This window comes from Pipra filicauda, unplaced genomic scaffold (genome assembly GCF_003945595.2).
Source record: "Pipra filicauda isolate LSUMZ 115617 unplaced genomic scaffold, ASM394559v2 scaffold256_size1097316_pilon, whole genome shotgun sequence".
Classification (NCBI taxonomy): Eukaryota; Metazoa; Chordata; class Aves; order Passeriformes; family Pipridae; genus Pipra; species Pipra filicauda.
In genome coordinates this window covers 282,361-298,153 of record NW_024104372.1, presented here as the reverse complement: position 1 = coordinate 298,153, position 15,793 = coordinate 282,361, and the positions used below count along the sequence as shown (strand labels likewise).

Sequence of the window (15,793 nt, the reverse complement as noted above, 5' to 3'; positions counted from 1 at the left end):
TTTACTGTTAATACTTAATAGCCTGATAGTTTTTATCGCAAGTTATTGTGACATATTATTTTTTTGACCATAGCACCTAGAGCTTCCAGTCAGAGCTAAATCTCCACTGAACTAGGAGCTGCATAAACATAGGGAACCTCTCTTCATAAAGTTTCCTGAGTGACAGAGGCAAAGGAGAGGAGTAGCAGGAAACCTGGAGAACAGCACTGCACAACAACCTGAATATGAAGCTGTTGTCAGGGAAGGTTCAGGTTGGATCTCAGGAAAAGGCTCTTCCCCCAGAGGGTGGTTGGGCACTGAACAGGCTCCCTAGGGAAGCGGCTGCCAGAAGCGCTCGGACACAAAGCCGTGCCTGGACACAGTGGTCCGCCACGTGCTCTGGGACGGCACCGAGGCAAGACCACGTGACTCTGTGCGGTCCCTTCCACACCCCCTCGTGACTGGGAATGCTGGAACACTTTCCCCTTCCACCATCTGAAACCTTCCCTCAAGCCTCCCTCGGCCCCCAAGGCGGGGGGTGATCTCGCCGCCTCCTGGGTGAACAGAGGGACGAGGTTCCCTGTGTTCCGGGCGGGGTGTTCCCAGTACCTGCGAGGCAGGCGGCGGCGTCCATCCAGCGGAGCAGCTGCCCGGCGCTCAGCTCCCCGCGGGGGTCGGCGTGGGCCGGCAGGACCCCCTGGCACATGCACACATCCATGGGGGAATGTCTCATCCCGCAGCTGCCCCGGCAACCGCAGGCTCCACGCTCCGGGATCACCGCCGCCCGCCGGGATGGGTGGGACAGGCCCGCCCCGGCGCCGCGGGATCGGCCAGGATCTCCTCCGCCTGCGTGAGGGCAACGCTGGCTGAGGGAGAGGGGGGACGGGGTGAGGGGAAAGGGAGACGGAGCTGAGAGGAGAGGGGTGAGGGGAGACGGGGACGGGATGAAGGGAAGGGGGGGGGACGGGGTGAGGGGAAAAGGGGGACGTGGTGAGGGGAGAGGGGTGGACGGGATGAGGGAAGGGGATGCCTGTGGATGAGGCAAGAGTTGCCCGGGGATGAGGCGGAGGAGGTCCCCGGAATTAGAGGAACGGCGTGATGGGAATGAGGGAAAAGGGGTGCCGGGAGATGAGCAGACCGGGCTTCCCAGGGGCGAGGGAGTGGGAGGATGGGGCTGAGGGGAATCGTGGAATGGTTTAGGTTGGAAGAGACCTCAAAGCTCATCTCGTTCCACCCCTTGCCACGGGCAGGGAGGGACACCTTCCATTATCCCAGGTTGCTCCAAGCCATGTCCAACCTGGCCTTGGATACTTCCAGGGATGGGGCAGCCACAGCTTCTCTGGGAAATCCATTCCAGCCCCTCATCCCCCTCACAGGGAGGAAATTCTTCCTGAATCTGTCTAATCTATCTATCTATCTATCTATCTATCTATCTATCTATCTATCTATCTATCTATCTATCTATCTAATCTAAACGTACTCTCAGTTTGAAGCCATTCCCCCCTGTCCTATCACTGCATGCCCTGGTATAAAGTCCCTCTCCAGCTCTCTTGTGCCAGTGCCTTGAGGCACTGGAAGGTGCTCTAAGGTCTCCCTGCAGCCTTTGCCTCTCCAAGCTGAACAACTCCATTGAAAGGGGTGCTAAGTGTGTTCAGGGCACCATGGAGTAGGTGTCCAGCCACTCCTGCTCCAGGACCCCTGGGGTCACCTCATGGCCTGGCACAAGCCCGTGGTGGGTTTGGTGTGTGCACTGCTACCAAAATCTCTGTAATAATCAGCTTCATGTTTTCATTTTTATTTCCTTTTCTTGAAGTCTTACTGTCTCACGTTGTCACCAACTTGACAGCCCAGCAGGTGTGTCCAGGGAAGACATGTTCCCCTCTCACGCAGGTGAGCCACTGGCAGTGCTGGTATAGAATTTTTAATGCCATGGCCCCAGTCACCTATTCCTGCAGGAGTTAGTAACTGGAGAGCTCGCAGAGAGCTCCTTCTCCTACCTCCTCCTCCACACACAGCTGCACATTGTTAAAATACCACCTGAGTAAGAGCAGAGCCATCGCTTTTGGACCAGTCAGGAGGGTCAACGTTTTACTACTGGCATGGATACAGTGCTATTGCTACTGAGGGCTCAACCGCTTTGGGGATGCTCTGGGCTTGTCACCAGTTGTCCCTGGAGCTGATGTGTTACTTTAATGTAGCAGAAGGTGTAAACTGTAAATGGTTTTCAGGAAATACTGCAGGGCTTATATTTGACTCTGTGCTCCTGCACGGTTTTAATACAGCAGCAATGCTTTGCTTTCTCTACAGCCTTTTCTCTTGGTAGTTGCTATTCCAATGAAAGGCTTCCCATGTTTCTTAAAAACATATATAAATGAGTTTATATCATGAACACTTGTTCATTTAAACATTGTTAAAGATCCAGCTTTAACAATGTCAGCTTTAACCTTAACAGCCAGGAAAATCTGAGTTTTAACCAGTCAAGACAGAGTTTCTCAGTGCAGTAGGGATTTTCTTCCCACACTGTCTGTTACTATCACTGCACAGCTATTGCAAGAGTGTGTGTCACATACTCTTTTAGCAAGCAACAGGATGGCTGTACCATCACACTAGTTGCATTCCAGAGGATCCTGGCTGTGAAAATCAGCATGCTGTGCTATTCTCTACCTTTTTTTTTTATTATGTTGCTTCAGAAAAAGAAAAGTTTGTACGGGTATCTCTTTCCTTTGGCTTCTGTGAAGGGAAGAAACAGACTTTGTTGACAGTGGCAGTGGCACACCTCGTTCTCACTACCTGAACAGGGTTTGTGAAAGGTTTGCAGCCAGTGTTTTCTCCTTCCTCATCTGCTCAGTCCAGATGACAAAAACTCAAGTTATCAGCTTCTCACACCATGGATCATGGGTGCCAGATGGAAGAGTCTGTAAACAGAACTAAACCTTTTCCTATTTTAAAAACCCATTAAATTGTGTTTCGCCTATCTGGGCCAGTAAGTTTTAAATTTGTTTCCAGGTTTACCTTGTCACGCTCAGGTGTTCTCTAAGATAATGCTCATTTTTTGTTCTTCCACAGGTGGCTTTCACCTCCATTTCACACTGACCCGGTGATCAGGTGTTTGACCCACTATAGATCTGTTCTCTGCTGTGAGATGAGGAGCTGCAGAGCCTCTAGAATCACATATAGGTAAAGTAAAATCTAAATCTGCTCACATTTATAACCTTCTGGAGTGTGTGGAGGAGCAGATGCTTGGGGTGAGGAGTTTTAGAGAAACACAAAAGGTAACTTGTTTCTGTTAGAGCAAGGGAAAGCTGATATTTGAAAAACTTTCCCAAATCAGCCTCTGCTTTCCTAAGCTGCATTTCTTTTGCACTCCAGCTAAAGGAGCAAGAAGGTAAAGGAATGTAACTGACTGCAAAGGAACCTCTGAAGCTTTTTACACAGTCTCCACTGGAGTAATGGAGTATTTTACAGCTTTTGGTGCACTTGTGCTCAGAAGATAACCTGCAAAGTCAATATTGTTCTCCTTTCACAGCTGAAAAATTAACAGAAATTAAGTTACTGACCCCAGTTCACAGAGCGGATTTGTGTTTTTCAATGGTTTCCCAGTCGAAAAAGTACCTTTTGTGTCACAATTACAACAGCACCTGTGGCAATACCAACAGGTGAAGGTAGCTGGCTCTAAGGCAACCTCTAGGAAGCATCTTTGTGCACCTTTTCCTGTTAATAAAAGATTAGCTCAGTATGAGATGTGAACAAATCTTCTGCAAAGCCATGAGACCTAGTCAGAAGTGCTCCAAAATGCATCCTTTTGTTAACATTTTAAATACAGATGTCAGTTACTGCAGTCAATCAACTGCAACATACAGCTGTGCATCTCTGTAGACTGCATATTTCTATATTCTTGAAACAAATATGTAACTGCCTGAAGTTACAAATGTTTTATGTATGCTTCTTTCATAACCCTAGTTATTAATAGAAAAAAGGTGAGTTGTTTTTTTTTGACACAGTTCGTGAAAATACAACTACTTCTTGTAAAATGAAACTTTATTCTAAAATGTATCCAAAATTGCAAGACACAAGCACCATTAAACAGATAAATAGACATATATTTATGTACAGAGAGCATCAAAACACAAAACAATTGTTAATATAATTCTTATACCATTTTAATGAGTATCCATCAATAAAACTTTACAATTTAAAGGAGACTTTTCAGTTGCAAAACAGTTGTAAAATCATATGTATAAATTATGTTTACTACAATTCCAATAACAGAGGCAAAGTAAAATACAAAAATAATAATCAATACTGCAAATTCAAATACAAACCCCAAAAGTAATGCTGCACAGGTACGTATGTACACTGGATGAAGTCATGCAGCCAGGCAGTGCAACAAATTAACTGCTGAGTTTAACTTATCACAAAATGGAACCACCATGTCGGCAAGCAGAAGAAAATATACTTTTGTAATAAATCATAGTGCATTTTGAAGTTAGACTTTATAAAATGATTGTTGAGTGATATACTTCTAATATTCCCCATGTGATCTGAGATCCCCCCAACTCCTTTTTCACAAAATAAAATACAAATGACAAAAGCTAAAAACCCCACTGTAGAACAGAGTCTGATGTACTGGTACCATCTTCAATTTTTTTATTTTTTTTTTTTTAATTCTCGGTATCAGACTTGTTTGCAAGTGTCCCTGTCCACAGGGACACAGATTATTCCTTGCTACCAGAAGTAAATCTTTCACGCTCCAATGCTATCTCCACAAACTGCACCTCACACAATGCCTGGACTGCACTGGTTTGAGGAAACACAGCTGAGCCTTGGAAAAAGAACCCTTAAATCCCTAGGAAGTACAGAGAGAGAGTAAATGAATGATAGAGACACCTCATTATTCCTGAAGCTCCTACCCCTAATTGCTTTAATTACATAAATAGAGATTAACATAAGAGGCTTTTATGGCTTGGGTGAAATTTCTGCTAATTTGCTGGGCAAGCACGAAGCCTGAGTGTCCCCACAGGGCTTTGCCTTTCACAGTGCAGAGGGCTACAGGCTCTTGCGTTGGTTAAAGAAAGCCTCAAGTAACTCTATAGAAAAATACCTCTGCAATGAAAATGTGTTAAAGGAACAAAAAATCCAAACAGAAGCTCTGGAAAACCGTGACTTCTTGAGTAGCTGCAGTACTAAGACAAGGCTGTCACCTTTCAGGTCTGTGTTGGTTGGTGTAGCATAAACACGCAGGTAAAACTGGTTAAGTGTCAAAGTTAGATGAGATAAAATTACACAGTCTGACACCTTTTTTTTTCCATTAAAATCTTAAGTGATAAGCACGCTCAGTGTTTTCACTAGGAATTTACAGCTAAAATGCTACATTTCTTTGCCGAAAAGACATTTACAGCAGCCTGTAAACTACTTAGGAGTTGCTCCCTGCATCCTTTGTGCAGCCAAAACCCCCTTTTGAGCCATCACTAACTTCCAAGACAACAGGAGTTTTGAGCTAAAAAGGGATGCAGAAGAACACCTGTATTGGGTAAATAATGTAGCAATTTTATACAGCAGCACTTCTGAATTTCCAACATGCAAGCACATGTAGAGAGAAGCTAAGAGACAGCATGCACTGCAGTGTTATGTCATTGTGCTTACGTCTGCTGAGGGCACTATGGCGTTTTCACCCAGAAAAACATAAATGTTAGCCCCAGAAGACTAAAATAGTCAGTATTAATGAAGCCATCAGCTACTGTTCTAGTAAAGAACACCCTAAAAGAGGGAAGTTTGTCTGCTTGTAGCATATAGATACTGAAGCTGAAGAGAATTACAAAGGCACAGTACAAGCCTATACGTCTTGTAAATTATATATATTCATATATTTCTGCTCATACCACCTCAAGATACTGAACGGTACAATAATAATTGAAGGTACAAATGTTACTGACAGTGAAGCACTACAAATAAATGACTTCTGGAGAAGACAGCTTGTTACTTGCTACATTTTTACCCTTCCTGGGTGGTGAGCTCCTTCACCTTCCCTCCACTGGCTGACAACACCCATCGAGATATTCAACAGCATGATGATCCAGTGAAAAAACTGGAACAGTGTCAGATGACAGACAGAACGGCCTTACGTATCTGAAAAGCTGTCAATGAGTGGCTGCCACAACCATCTTTCCCACTGTTTTACCTTTGGCTCAGAATGCACAGAGAAACCAGGAATAGCAACTGGAAATTCATACCCACTTTTACACAGAGCTGAGGCTGAGATAATCCACGAAGGTAACATTTTGGTTAACTTCAGCACTCGAAACACTGAACAGCAGGCAGGGATTGTACCAGCACATCCTAAAACACAACTCTCAGTTTTTCTATTCATAGCGACACAAGATGTGTATCATTTCCAGCACTGAGTGATTCACAACTTAGGAAATAAAGTGAATGGATCAATATTGCTCCTGTTAAACTCATAAAAAATGACACCCAATTTTGTGGGATGGAGCTACATGGCAACTGTGGAGGCAGCTGCTGTCCCAGCTCAGCTGTGAGAACATGGACAGTCCACGAAGGTGAAAGGTGCAAACTACAACATTTGTGTTTTTAAACTTCACCTGTTCCTCAGCTCACAACAAGAACTCATACAACTGCTGTCATGATTTTGTACCAGCAGCGAGTGAAGGAAGGTATCAAAGTGAACTAGAATGAGATGGGTGCGGTGCAGGCCTGAGGTGGAACCTGCTGTAAACAGGCTTTGCCAACCCACCGTAAAGCTGCCTGCAGAGATCTGCTCTGTTTGGCACCGGCTATTCCCTCATCTCCAAACCAGCACATGAAATCGCAATACATTTATCACACGTTTACAGAAAGAAAACAAAGCAACATAAACTGCCATTGCTACATGTACTCTCTCAATCCTCAATCACAACCTCCTAGATTTATTCCTTAATGCTCTCAGGAAAGGAATCTTTAGCCATACCCAGAAAGTATGAACATTAATACCTTAGTTCCAAGCTCACAGCTGAATTTAAAAGCTGCATACGCTATTGCTGGTGTTGATTGATCTATGCAATGGTTTCTTCATGTGTTGCTTACAATAAATGAATCGGTGCAGGCAACGAGGGAGCCCACTTAACAAATAAAGGTGAGCATTTCTAGGCAGGTGTAAACCTTCCAACAAGTTAGTTAAAGTTACACCTGTTCATAAAACCTGAAGTAAAAATGAAAGAGCAACTATGGGGCAGAAATCTAATGTTTGAGATTGAATTCAGAAACTCATCTGTAAGCCACTCAGATTCAGGCTCAAAGAACTTGCATTATTCTTGTCCTTACCAAGCTCAAATAAATACACTTTTGTGCAGAGGTATCTAAGCCAATTGTAAACTCATGGATTCATCCCACCTAATTCCAGCTGTTCATCAGTGGCAGGGCAGCTGATGCCATCATACAATCTTCCAGAGGCATCTCCTCTCCTGTCCCTCCTCTGACTTACACAGGAGACCCAGGATGGTAATTTTTAGCCAGCTGAGATTATGGCAGGATGAATCAGGCCACAGTGTGGAGCGGAAACAAGTCTGATGTGGTGGCACAGTATCACCATGACAAACTGTCTATCACAGTCCTGCCTGAGGCTCCAATGCTCTGGGTCAGTGACCCGCACTATCCGTGTCTTTACAGTTCCCAGTCTGGCAAGGAACTTTTCACAGATAAAAACCAGTGAGGCTTGACTTCATGATGATCCCCCAAAGCCAGATCCGAGGCCATGCGGGATGGGATCGCTATCAGGCAGCATCCACACAGGCTGCTGACCTCCCAAACCCATCCCACAGGCTGCTCTGAAAATACAGACAAGGTCTGGAGGAGTTTGTAGCTGGAGTGGTTACTCATCCTAACACAACACACACACATGTTCACGTATTTATGATGCTGTGGGAAGTTTGTATCTCCACGCCTCAGCTACGGCATGGATTGGCTCTTTGCAGTAGCTGTCGGTAATGAAGATGAAGTACACACTGAGGAGAAATACAGCGGTTCTGTAACACACAACATTTGTGAGATCCCCAATATTATCAATATTAATGCTTAAGGTCAGAGGCAGTATCGAGTTTTGCATGCACTTTCTACATTAATATTTATATTGACAAGTTTAATTCTTGCTGGTTTGCAAAATTACTGAGGTTTCCATTACTTCCAGAGACTGGAACATTGAACATTTGTTTCATTTATGATGTTGAAAGTCATTCTTTGTCTAAAATACACCTACAAATACTTGGGATTATGGGATTGGGATTGCCCTGTTGTTCTCTGTAAAGGGCTGAAGTAACTGTAGAAATATTTTTTGATCTTAGAAATATAAGGAGTTTATCTACATATTGGACTGTAAGTGTGAGAAACATTTATTGCAAGTTCTCAAACTCTTACATGAAATGGTGAAGGTGCAAAGTCATTAAGACTGCCTTGATTCAAGAGATTAACCTAGTCATTTAAGCTATCAATAAAAACATTTAAAATAATCCAAGTAAGAATCCCCTTCAACTTTCCAAGCTTTTCCACCTTTCCCATCATTGCCTTTCAGACTAGACAGGACTTGAATTTCTGATGTCAGAAACCAGCAAAGAACACACAGACATTTTCAGGTCTTTGCTGTACATCATAAAATACTATATAAAAGAATCCATAGTCCAAGAATTCAGGTTATTTTTCTCTCTCAACAGACAGAGAGTTAAAATCTCCTTAAAATACCACCTCAGGTGGAGCCTGTGGTGGGTGGGGAGGAGGACACAATAGGGAGGCAGCATCGCACCTCCTGCATGCCCTTAAAGATGGGTTTCAGTCTTGGCACTGATGCAGTTTTTGGGAAGAAACAAAGACACTAGCTCACACGTCTTTGTAAGGCAGCAGCCTGCCCAGGCGCTGTACCTGGGGCACCCCTTTGCCAGGGGACACCTGCCCAGGTGTGACACCTCCCAGGTGTGCAGGTAGCCACAGCTGGGACGCCATAGAACCTGCTGACCTGCAGCTGCCTGCTAAAATCCAACCGCCAGCTCTCAAGAAAGGGTACGAACTGGGTTGGATTCTCTTACATTACATTTAATATTCCTGTAAATGGCTTATAGATCTGCTGTCTGAAATAAATTCTGAAACCATTACGCATGCTTAACAGAGCTTCAACTCTATGTGGACAGTGAGTCTAGAGGACAGAACAAGGACTGTTGTAGTATATGATACACATGGCTGTACAATCAAATGCCACCTCTTGCTTCAAAACAAGAATTTACAGCAGTAAGCAGTGGTGACAAGATTTCTTACACAAAACCTACAGGAATTTACAGAATATGCACTGATCACCTAGGTTATAATACCAGCAGTAGACTACACAGAGTATCTTGTGCAATGTGAACAGAGTTGACAATAGTTTACTAATGCTTTAAGTAATTCACATAAATATGCTAACCCACCAGCTACCAAATCTTCCTCCTCTTCCCACCAGAACCAGATGTATGTACAGAAGTTCAGGAAAAAAAAAGGTGGGTTTTTTTGGTAGCTTTAGACAAACATGTACAAAATAGATGCACTGCACGGGGATACCTGCCACAAAAAAAAAGCCCTGAAAACTGGTCTCCAAGCATAGCATTGATTCACACTTCTCAAATAGCCACAACAAGGCTAAGAATGTTTATTGTTTGGATGCTTTTTGTCCTGAAAAAAGAATAATTAAAAATTTTACTTGATTCTTAACTAACAGAAAGCTCCAGCTTTACTCAAGCCACTATTTCATGTCTGTAATTCCAGCTCTAGTTTAGGAACTTGTGTTCTCTTCCTTATCCATTAATGTAAATTCAAATCAAATCAAAACCACAAGTTAATCAGAAAAATTAAAATAGACTTGAAAAATGGAAATTAAAAATAGCTTATAACTGCTTTTGAATGTTATGTTTATTGACAACAATTTAGCAATGCTGCTTTGCTTTCCAAGTTGTTGGATGTGCTGTGTGCTCCTGTTAGAGATGGCTTTAGTGTATTTCTACCTTAATTAAATACATCCTGTATTTGGGATTTTATTTCCTCTAATCTGCATGACAAGAATCAGCTTTTATTTCAAGCTATTTTATGTCATTGTTAGGAGCCATCTCACCTAATTTGGGAGTCTGTGGGATGCTAGCATTCCTGATCTGGAGCAGTGAGAGCTGTCAGGATGCTGCACTGCCACTCCTTATCTGTTCTTATGGTCAAAAGTCTCTATAATGAAATAAACTCTCTACAGCAGGGCTGTAGTTACAGATGTGAACAACTTTCTGCAGGTTTATTGGGCAAAATGCTCTTATTTTTGTGCAAAGATCTGGCACAGTACATTTAACGGGAAAATCCAAATGAGAGAGGATAAACATGAAGATTAAACAGTAGGAAAAAAAGCCTAAAGCATCCAGTTCACCCAGCTGACAGTTTGACTCCTCAAGGATCAGAGCAGTTGTTCCAAAGCCAGTGATTTTTCCCATCAAAAGCAATTACTGATGATTTCAGTATCTCTGTAACAGCCCAAACTCCTAAATTGTACAATCTATTTCCTGCCACACTCAGGCTACTGAGAAAACACATCACCTTTCCAAATCCCCATGTTTTGAGCTGTTTCCGTACGAAAACTGTTGCTAAAAACTGCCAGGATTTTCTCTTAGCAAAAGGAAGCTTCTTGTCTCAGCAATGTAAAATCTTAAAGGATCCCCAGAACCTACTGGCAAGAAGAGTTGTGCAAGTTCTCAAGAGAACAGCGAGGTAGCGAACAAACACCTTGTTTCTGGTGGATTATCCCCGGGTCCTGAACCCCCTGACCCTGGGAACAAGCTTGCTCGACCACTCGGTCAGTCTCCTGAGACCACAGAACCCTGGACCTCCCATGAGACACACTGAAAGCACTGGACAGACAAATTAAATCACTGCTTGTGAATCAGGCTCATACAAAGCCACACAAATCAGAAATCAAGAGATATGCTTTTGGGGATGTGGCAGGAGCTTTCAACACCAAGTCCACCTGTACTACTTACAACTAGGCAGCAAATGTGGTTTTGATCTGATTTCTCCCAAAAAACACATCTTTCAGCAAACATTTATGACGCTGAATTCAAACAAATACGAAAAAAAAATCAAACCAAAGCAAAACAAAAACTCAAAGTGTGATTTTTTTTCTCTCTCAATTTCTTCTGCACACAAAAATTAAATAGTGGCTAGAAACTGACCACTTCAAATTATAACCAAAAACTGCGTTTTTATTAAATGTGAAAACATGTACCCAAGAAAACCTTTATACATTTTTATGGCAAGTTTTCCCATTACATGAGAGGCTTTCTTACACACTTCAAGCTTAAATGAAGAACAGTGACCAAACAGAAGTTTGGACTAAAACTGCAAAGCTGTTGGCTGTGTTGGGGTAACTATGGCTGCACGATTTAAAACAAGGTGGAAGGACAAATTCACAAAAATAGTTAATGTAGTAGTGAACAAAGCTCTAACAAAGTAAGAAACAGAAGAAAGCCAAATCTGCTCCGCATGTCAGTACTATTGATACATAAATGCTCCTGCACTGGTGATAACTTTAAAATAATGTCTGCTTAGGAAAGACCATCCATGCTCAAAAGCACAGTCCTACTTTCCTAATTTCCTGTAGGAAATTTCCTGTATTCTTAAATCTGTTTAAAATCAACAATGTGCAGGCTTAATTTCAAACCAAGGCCAACTCAATGAAAGGACCAGAGTTTTAATGTGCTGAATAAGATGATCCATTTTTATCTCTAAATTTGGTAATTTGTTCCCAATATATAGACAATATGCAAGCATGTGCTCAAAGCGGTATTTTAAATACTTTTTCAGGTTGAAACATCATTTCGGTAATTTCAATGGACCCTCTGTATTTTGTTCTAAGTACTCAGTTTACACATCTGCCAAATAATGTCACACCTTAGGTAAGTTACACATTTGACCCAGATCAGGGTGAAGTCCTACCCAAAAAATGACCTTATGTGAGTGGTTTCATCCAAGTTTCAGCAGGAGAACTGGCACAAGCAGCAGCCTGTAGGACTGTGCCAGTAATAACTAGAAAGCAGAGAGAGCTGCATAGAGTAAAATCTAAATCTAAGTCATCTGTCTTTTAATTTTTATAGTTGTTTTGGATCATTAAATCCTGAATTAGATCCTTAGTGTGAGATGTCACTATTGAAATAATTTTGGGGGGTTTATTTGAGAACTGTACTTTGTCAGGATTCCCATCCTTAAGGTCCAAGCGGGACAGGAGCCACAGTTATATCATCACTTACAGTGAATTAAAGAAAAGTAAATTTACCTGTACTTTTTACATCATTAAGCTATATTTTACATTATCGAAATGCGAATGTGTAGGGTCAAATATTGAAGAATCCAATCCATATTTAGCCATCATAACAACAAATCAGGGCTGACCAGGAACAGGAGGAAACACTCAAAAATAATTAACTGATACGAGAAATAGAAATTAGGTGTAACATGTATCAGCTGAAAAGTCATTTTGACTGGTAAGGGGGGAAAAAAAGGAATAAAAAGTTCAACACTGAACTTACTAGGGCTCTTCAACGAAATAAAAAATGGCACTTTTTTTGGAGTGCAACTGCAGGTCTTCCTCTTGCTCAGGCGATCAATAACTCAATGCATACATGCAAATACCTGGGTATTTTGTTGATCCACATGTCAGGCCATGTGCTTTACCTGTGATTCAGACAGCTTCTTCCTTGCCCCAAGCCCTGTTCTTGCCAGGCCTTGGACACGGTGATAAAATCTGGGTGATGTGCAGATAAATCTGGGTAAGAATACTCATTTTCATAGCTTTATGCAGCACGTTAAATACTGGTTTCCCTGTGAAGTTCAGAAGTGAATTCCAATTTCAGCTGATTTCTACAAGGCCAGAATACTTGCCAGAGTTCTCACAGTATGAAAGATGTCCTACTCCCTATTTTTGCTACTCTAAGATTTAATCACTTCTGTTAAAAGACTTAATTTAACCTTGTCTGAAAGACCCATTTAAAGATTCACCATTATCTATTTCTATATTAAAGAGCAAAATCTATCTAAAAGCCCAGAGGAAAAAAACCTATCCTGCACTACTTAAAATAAAATTGCTCCCAGAGTTGGACAAGTTCTGACATTATCAATAATGCTGTTGCATAAGAACGAACAGCAGTTACATTGCTCCTGATATCTGGAGTGTAAGAAACAAAAACTCAGTGCTTGGGAATAGTCTTTCTTTCCACACTGATACTCAAGGTATGATGAAAATCTTACAAGGATTTGTAAGCAAAAGAAAGAAAAATGAACAAGCAAAAAGCCCAGTGCATATTACAAAAAAAAAAATCAGCTGCTGTCGGTGGGGCTATGTGGGTATGAGAAACGTTGGACACACCAAGTAAATCAGGTGCCTGAAAGAATGTTTTACTCATATATTAAAATGAGGATAACATATTTTGATAGCAATATCCAATATATGTTGGCGATTCCATTTAAGGGGCTTCCTTGACAGCTTTGGTGGCCAGACTTCTATCCTGCAAAAGTGCCCAACAGGACACTTACCTGGGGTGCGAACAGGCTTTGACACTTGATTCACAGCCCCCATCTACCTCAGTCCAGGAGCCAGTGACATCACCTGACTGGAACTGGGCAGAAAAGAGTCCCCAGGTCCTTCCTGGAAGGCTACCATAGATAATACAGGTGTCAACACAGGCTGCAAGGACACCTGGACTCTGGGAACACACCAATGGTGTGAGTGACAACAGCAAAGGGTCTGAGGAAATTAACACCTGATTTTGTGTTTGAAACTCAAGTCAATAGTGTCTCCATCTTTGGAGACAGCAACAAAGTGTTATCCAAACAGAAACAGATGAATGTGACCTTCATAATCACTGGGAATACAGTCTACAAAACCATATAATGACTATATAGTTGATGTTTACAACTAATCAAAGTAGTTCTTATTACTAAAAGGTAATGCTACCAAAATCTGATACTTTAACATAATTTTAAGCCTCTGAGCATGAATAGCCCTAACAAGAGAGTGAAGTGTTAAATCTTTTTTATTTCCATATATGATATACACATATAATACATGGAAATAAAAATGAGTTAGGAGATTGTAGTATTCCTTACACATCCCAGTACGTGCAGCTGCCATCACAACAAGCCCATCCCATATGCTCCTTTATCACAATTAATGAAAAAAATCCCCTTGCACATGGACATACCACACCCCAGAACTGCTCTTCCTCTCTAAGTGGCTCTTCTATCTGTAAGTCCAGGGAGGGAAATCTGCTTTTTGTCTGTGGCCTGAATTTCTGCTGAGCCACTTTGTGCCCACATTGCTGATCATCAGCCTGTTGATCACTAAATAAATAAATGTACCATAATCTTGGTTTCAGAGCTCTGCCTCAGGAGATATGGGACGGCTTCCAGAAGCATTTCTTTTAGGACCTTTTCTCCCTTCTGTTCCCAGCTTTCACACCTAACAGGTTGTTCCACTCTTAAAATGGCCCAGAGCTTTGTTCCTCTTCTGTTCATGGCAAAAGGTAAGACCTTTTGTACTGCAACATTTTGGCTCAAAAAAGGCTGCTGACTGGAAAGTTTTGGGGGAATTAATTCTGGCAGACGTGGTAGAAAACACACACCCAAGCAGCAGCATGGTGACCTGATTCACAGAATGGGCTTGTGAAACACTGTTTATAATTAGGACCATGAACTGTTACTATGCATTTGAGAATCACTGAAAACGGGAAACATAATTGTAAGTTGTTAGAAAGGGTTTTGGTGATAAGGACTCTACTGTATTTCCACTAACTACCACCCCTACAGAAGACCATGCTAAATAGAAAACTCATTTCCAAGGGCAGGGGGAAGCCCTGTTCTTTATTGCTAGATTCTAAAGCAATTGGAGCTCACTTACAGTAACCTTATAGTACTCTATATAAACTGAGAAGCTTGTATCAAATTCAGGCTTCCATTTAAAATAGATATTGCAGATATTAGGCTTCAATTAAAGAAGAAAAATAACCTTCAGTGCTTCTTTTCTTTTTAAAGGCAAAGTATTAAAAAAAAAAAATCCCCAAACTATGTGAAAGTTATCAAATTTCTCAAAAAAATTAAGATGAGCTTTCTTCTATTTCTTGAGACAGTACAATTTGTGATTCACAGGGTAGCTGGTATCAAACACAAGTTAATGAAAGCTCTTATAAGCAATTTTATTCCTATCCATAATGGCAGACATTAACAAAATCAAAAGAATTTATCATTTGAGTTCAACTTAAAAAATAACTTATAAAGCAGTGATATATGCAATGTAGAACAGTTCAAGAGGGGACAAGGAAAGCAAATTTTAATAATTAAAATGTAAACGTGAAAAAAAAAATGGAATAGAAGTCCCTACTTCTCATTTCTACTTAAGATGTGATGTGATACTATTTTACAATGTCCTGTGGGTGTCTGGATGTGCGTGTGTGTTTCTGTGTCACACACACACACACGACATTGACCCACACATGTCACACATAGACAGTCTTGCGGTTCCACCTCGGACAGGTCTGTCACAGCACTCTTTACAGTTGTCTCAAGCATGGGACCCACTTCCTTGACAAAATGGGGGAGATGGTAGGAAAAGAAAAACAAACCAGGTGGGTCTGATTGTGTCTGAGATCCTTTAGTTAAACTGTACACTGGGACGAGCAATTTTCTTCTGCAGTAGCTCTCTGGAGAGGGCCAACTCACTGTGGTCTTCGTGGTGACACTGTTGAGCGGGTCACACACTCATTGTCATGCTAGGGGAGTA

General features: G+C 41.9%; 2 protein-coding genes and 1 long non-coding RNA gene across 6 annotated transcripts in view; 1 reads left to right on the top strand and 2 right to left on the bottom strand.

Annotated features, from left to right (window-relative positions):
• Window positions 1–852, bottom strand: part of ACOT12 (acyl-CoA thioesterase 12) — a 19,591-nt gene extending 18,739 nt beyond the window's left edge. Inside the window, 1 exon segment of the mRNA XM_039382117.1 lies at window positions 589–852. Within this exon segment, the coding sequence (XP_039238051.1) occupies window positions 589–712 (124 nt within the window). The 5' untranslated portion in view covers window positions 713–852.
• On the top strand, window positions 394–4,009 carry LOC113999331. The gene is made up of 4 exons (XR_003544824.2): window positions 394–829; window positions 1,793–1,869; window positions 3,046–3,156; window positions 3,349–4,009. It is a non-coding gene; the product is annotated as an uncharacterized LOC113999331 (long non-coding RNA).
• SSBP2 (single stranded DNA binding protein 2) overlaps window positions 4,000–15,793 on the bottom strand; it is a 134,877-nt gene continuing 123,083 nt past the window's right edge. For 2 of the 4 annotated variants that reach the window (XM_027742706.2, XM_027742704.2), the window contains one exon: window positions 15,189–15,793. In XM_027742706.2, the coding sequence (XP_027598507.1) occupies window positions 15,764–15,793 (30 nt within the window). In that variant the 3' untranslated portion in view covers window positions 15,189–15,763. The other 2 variants (XM_027742703.2, XM_027742705.2) reach the window with 2 other exon arrangements.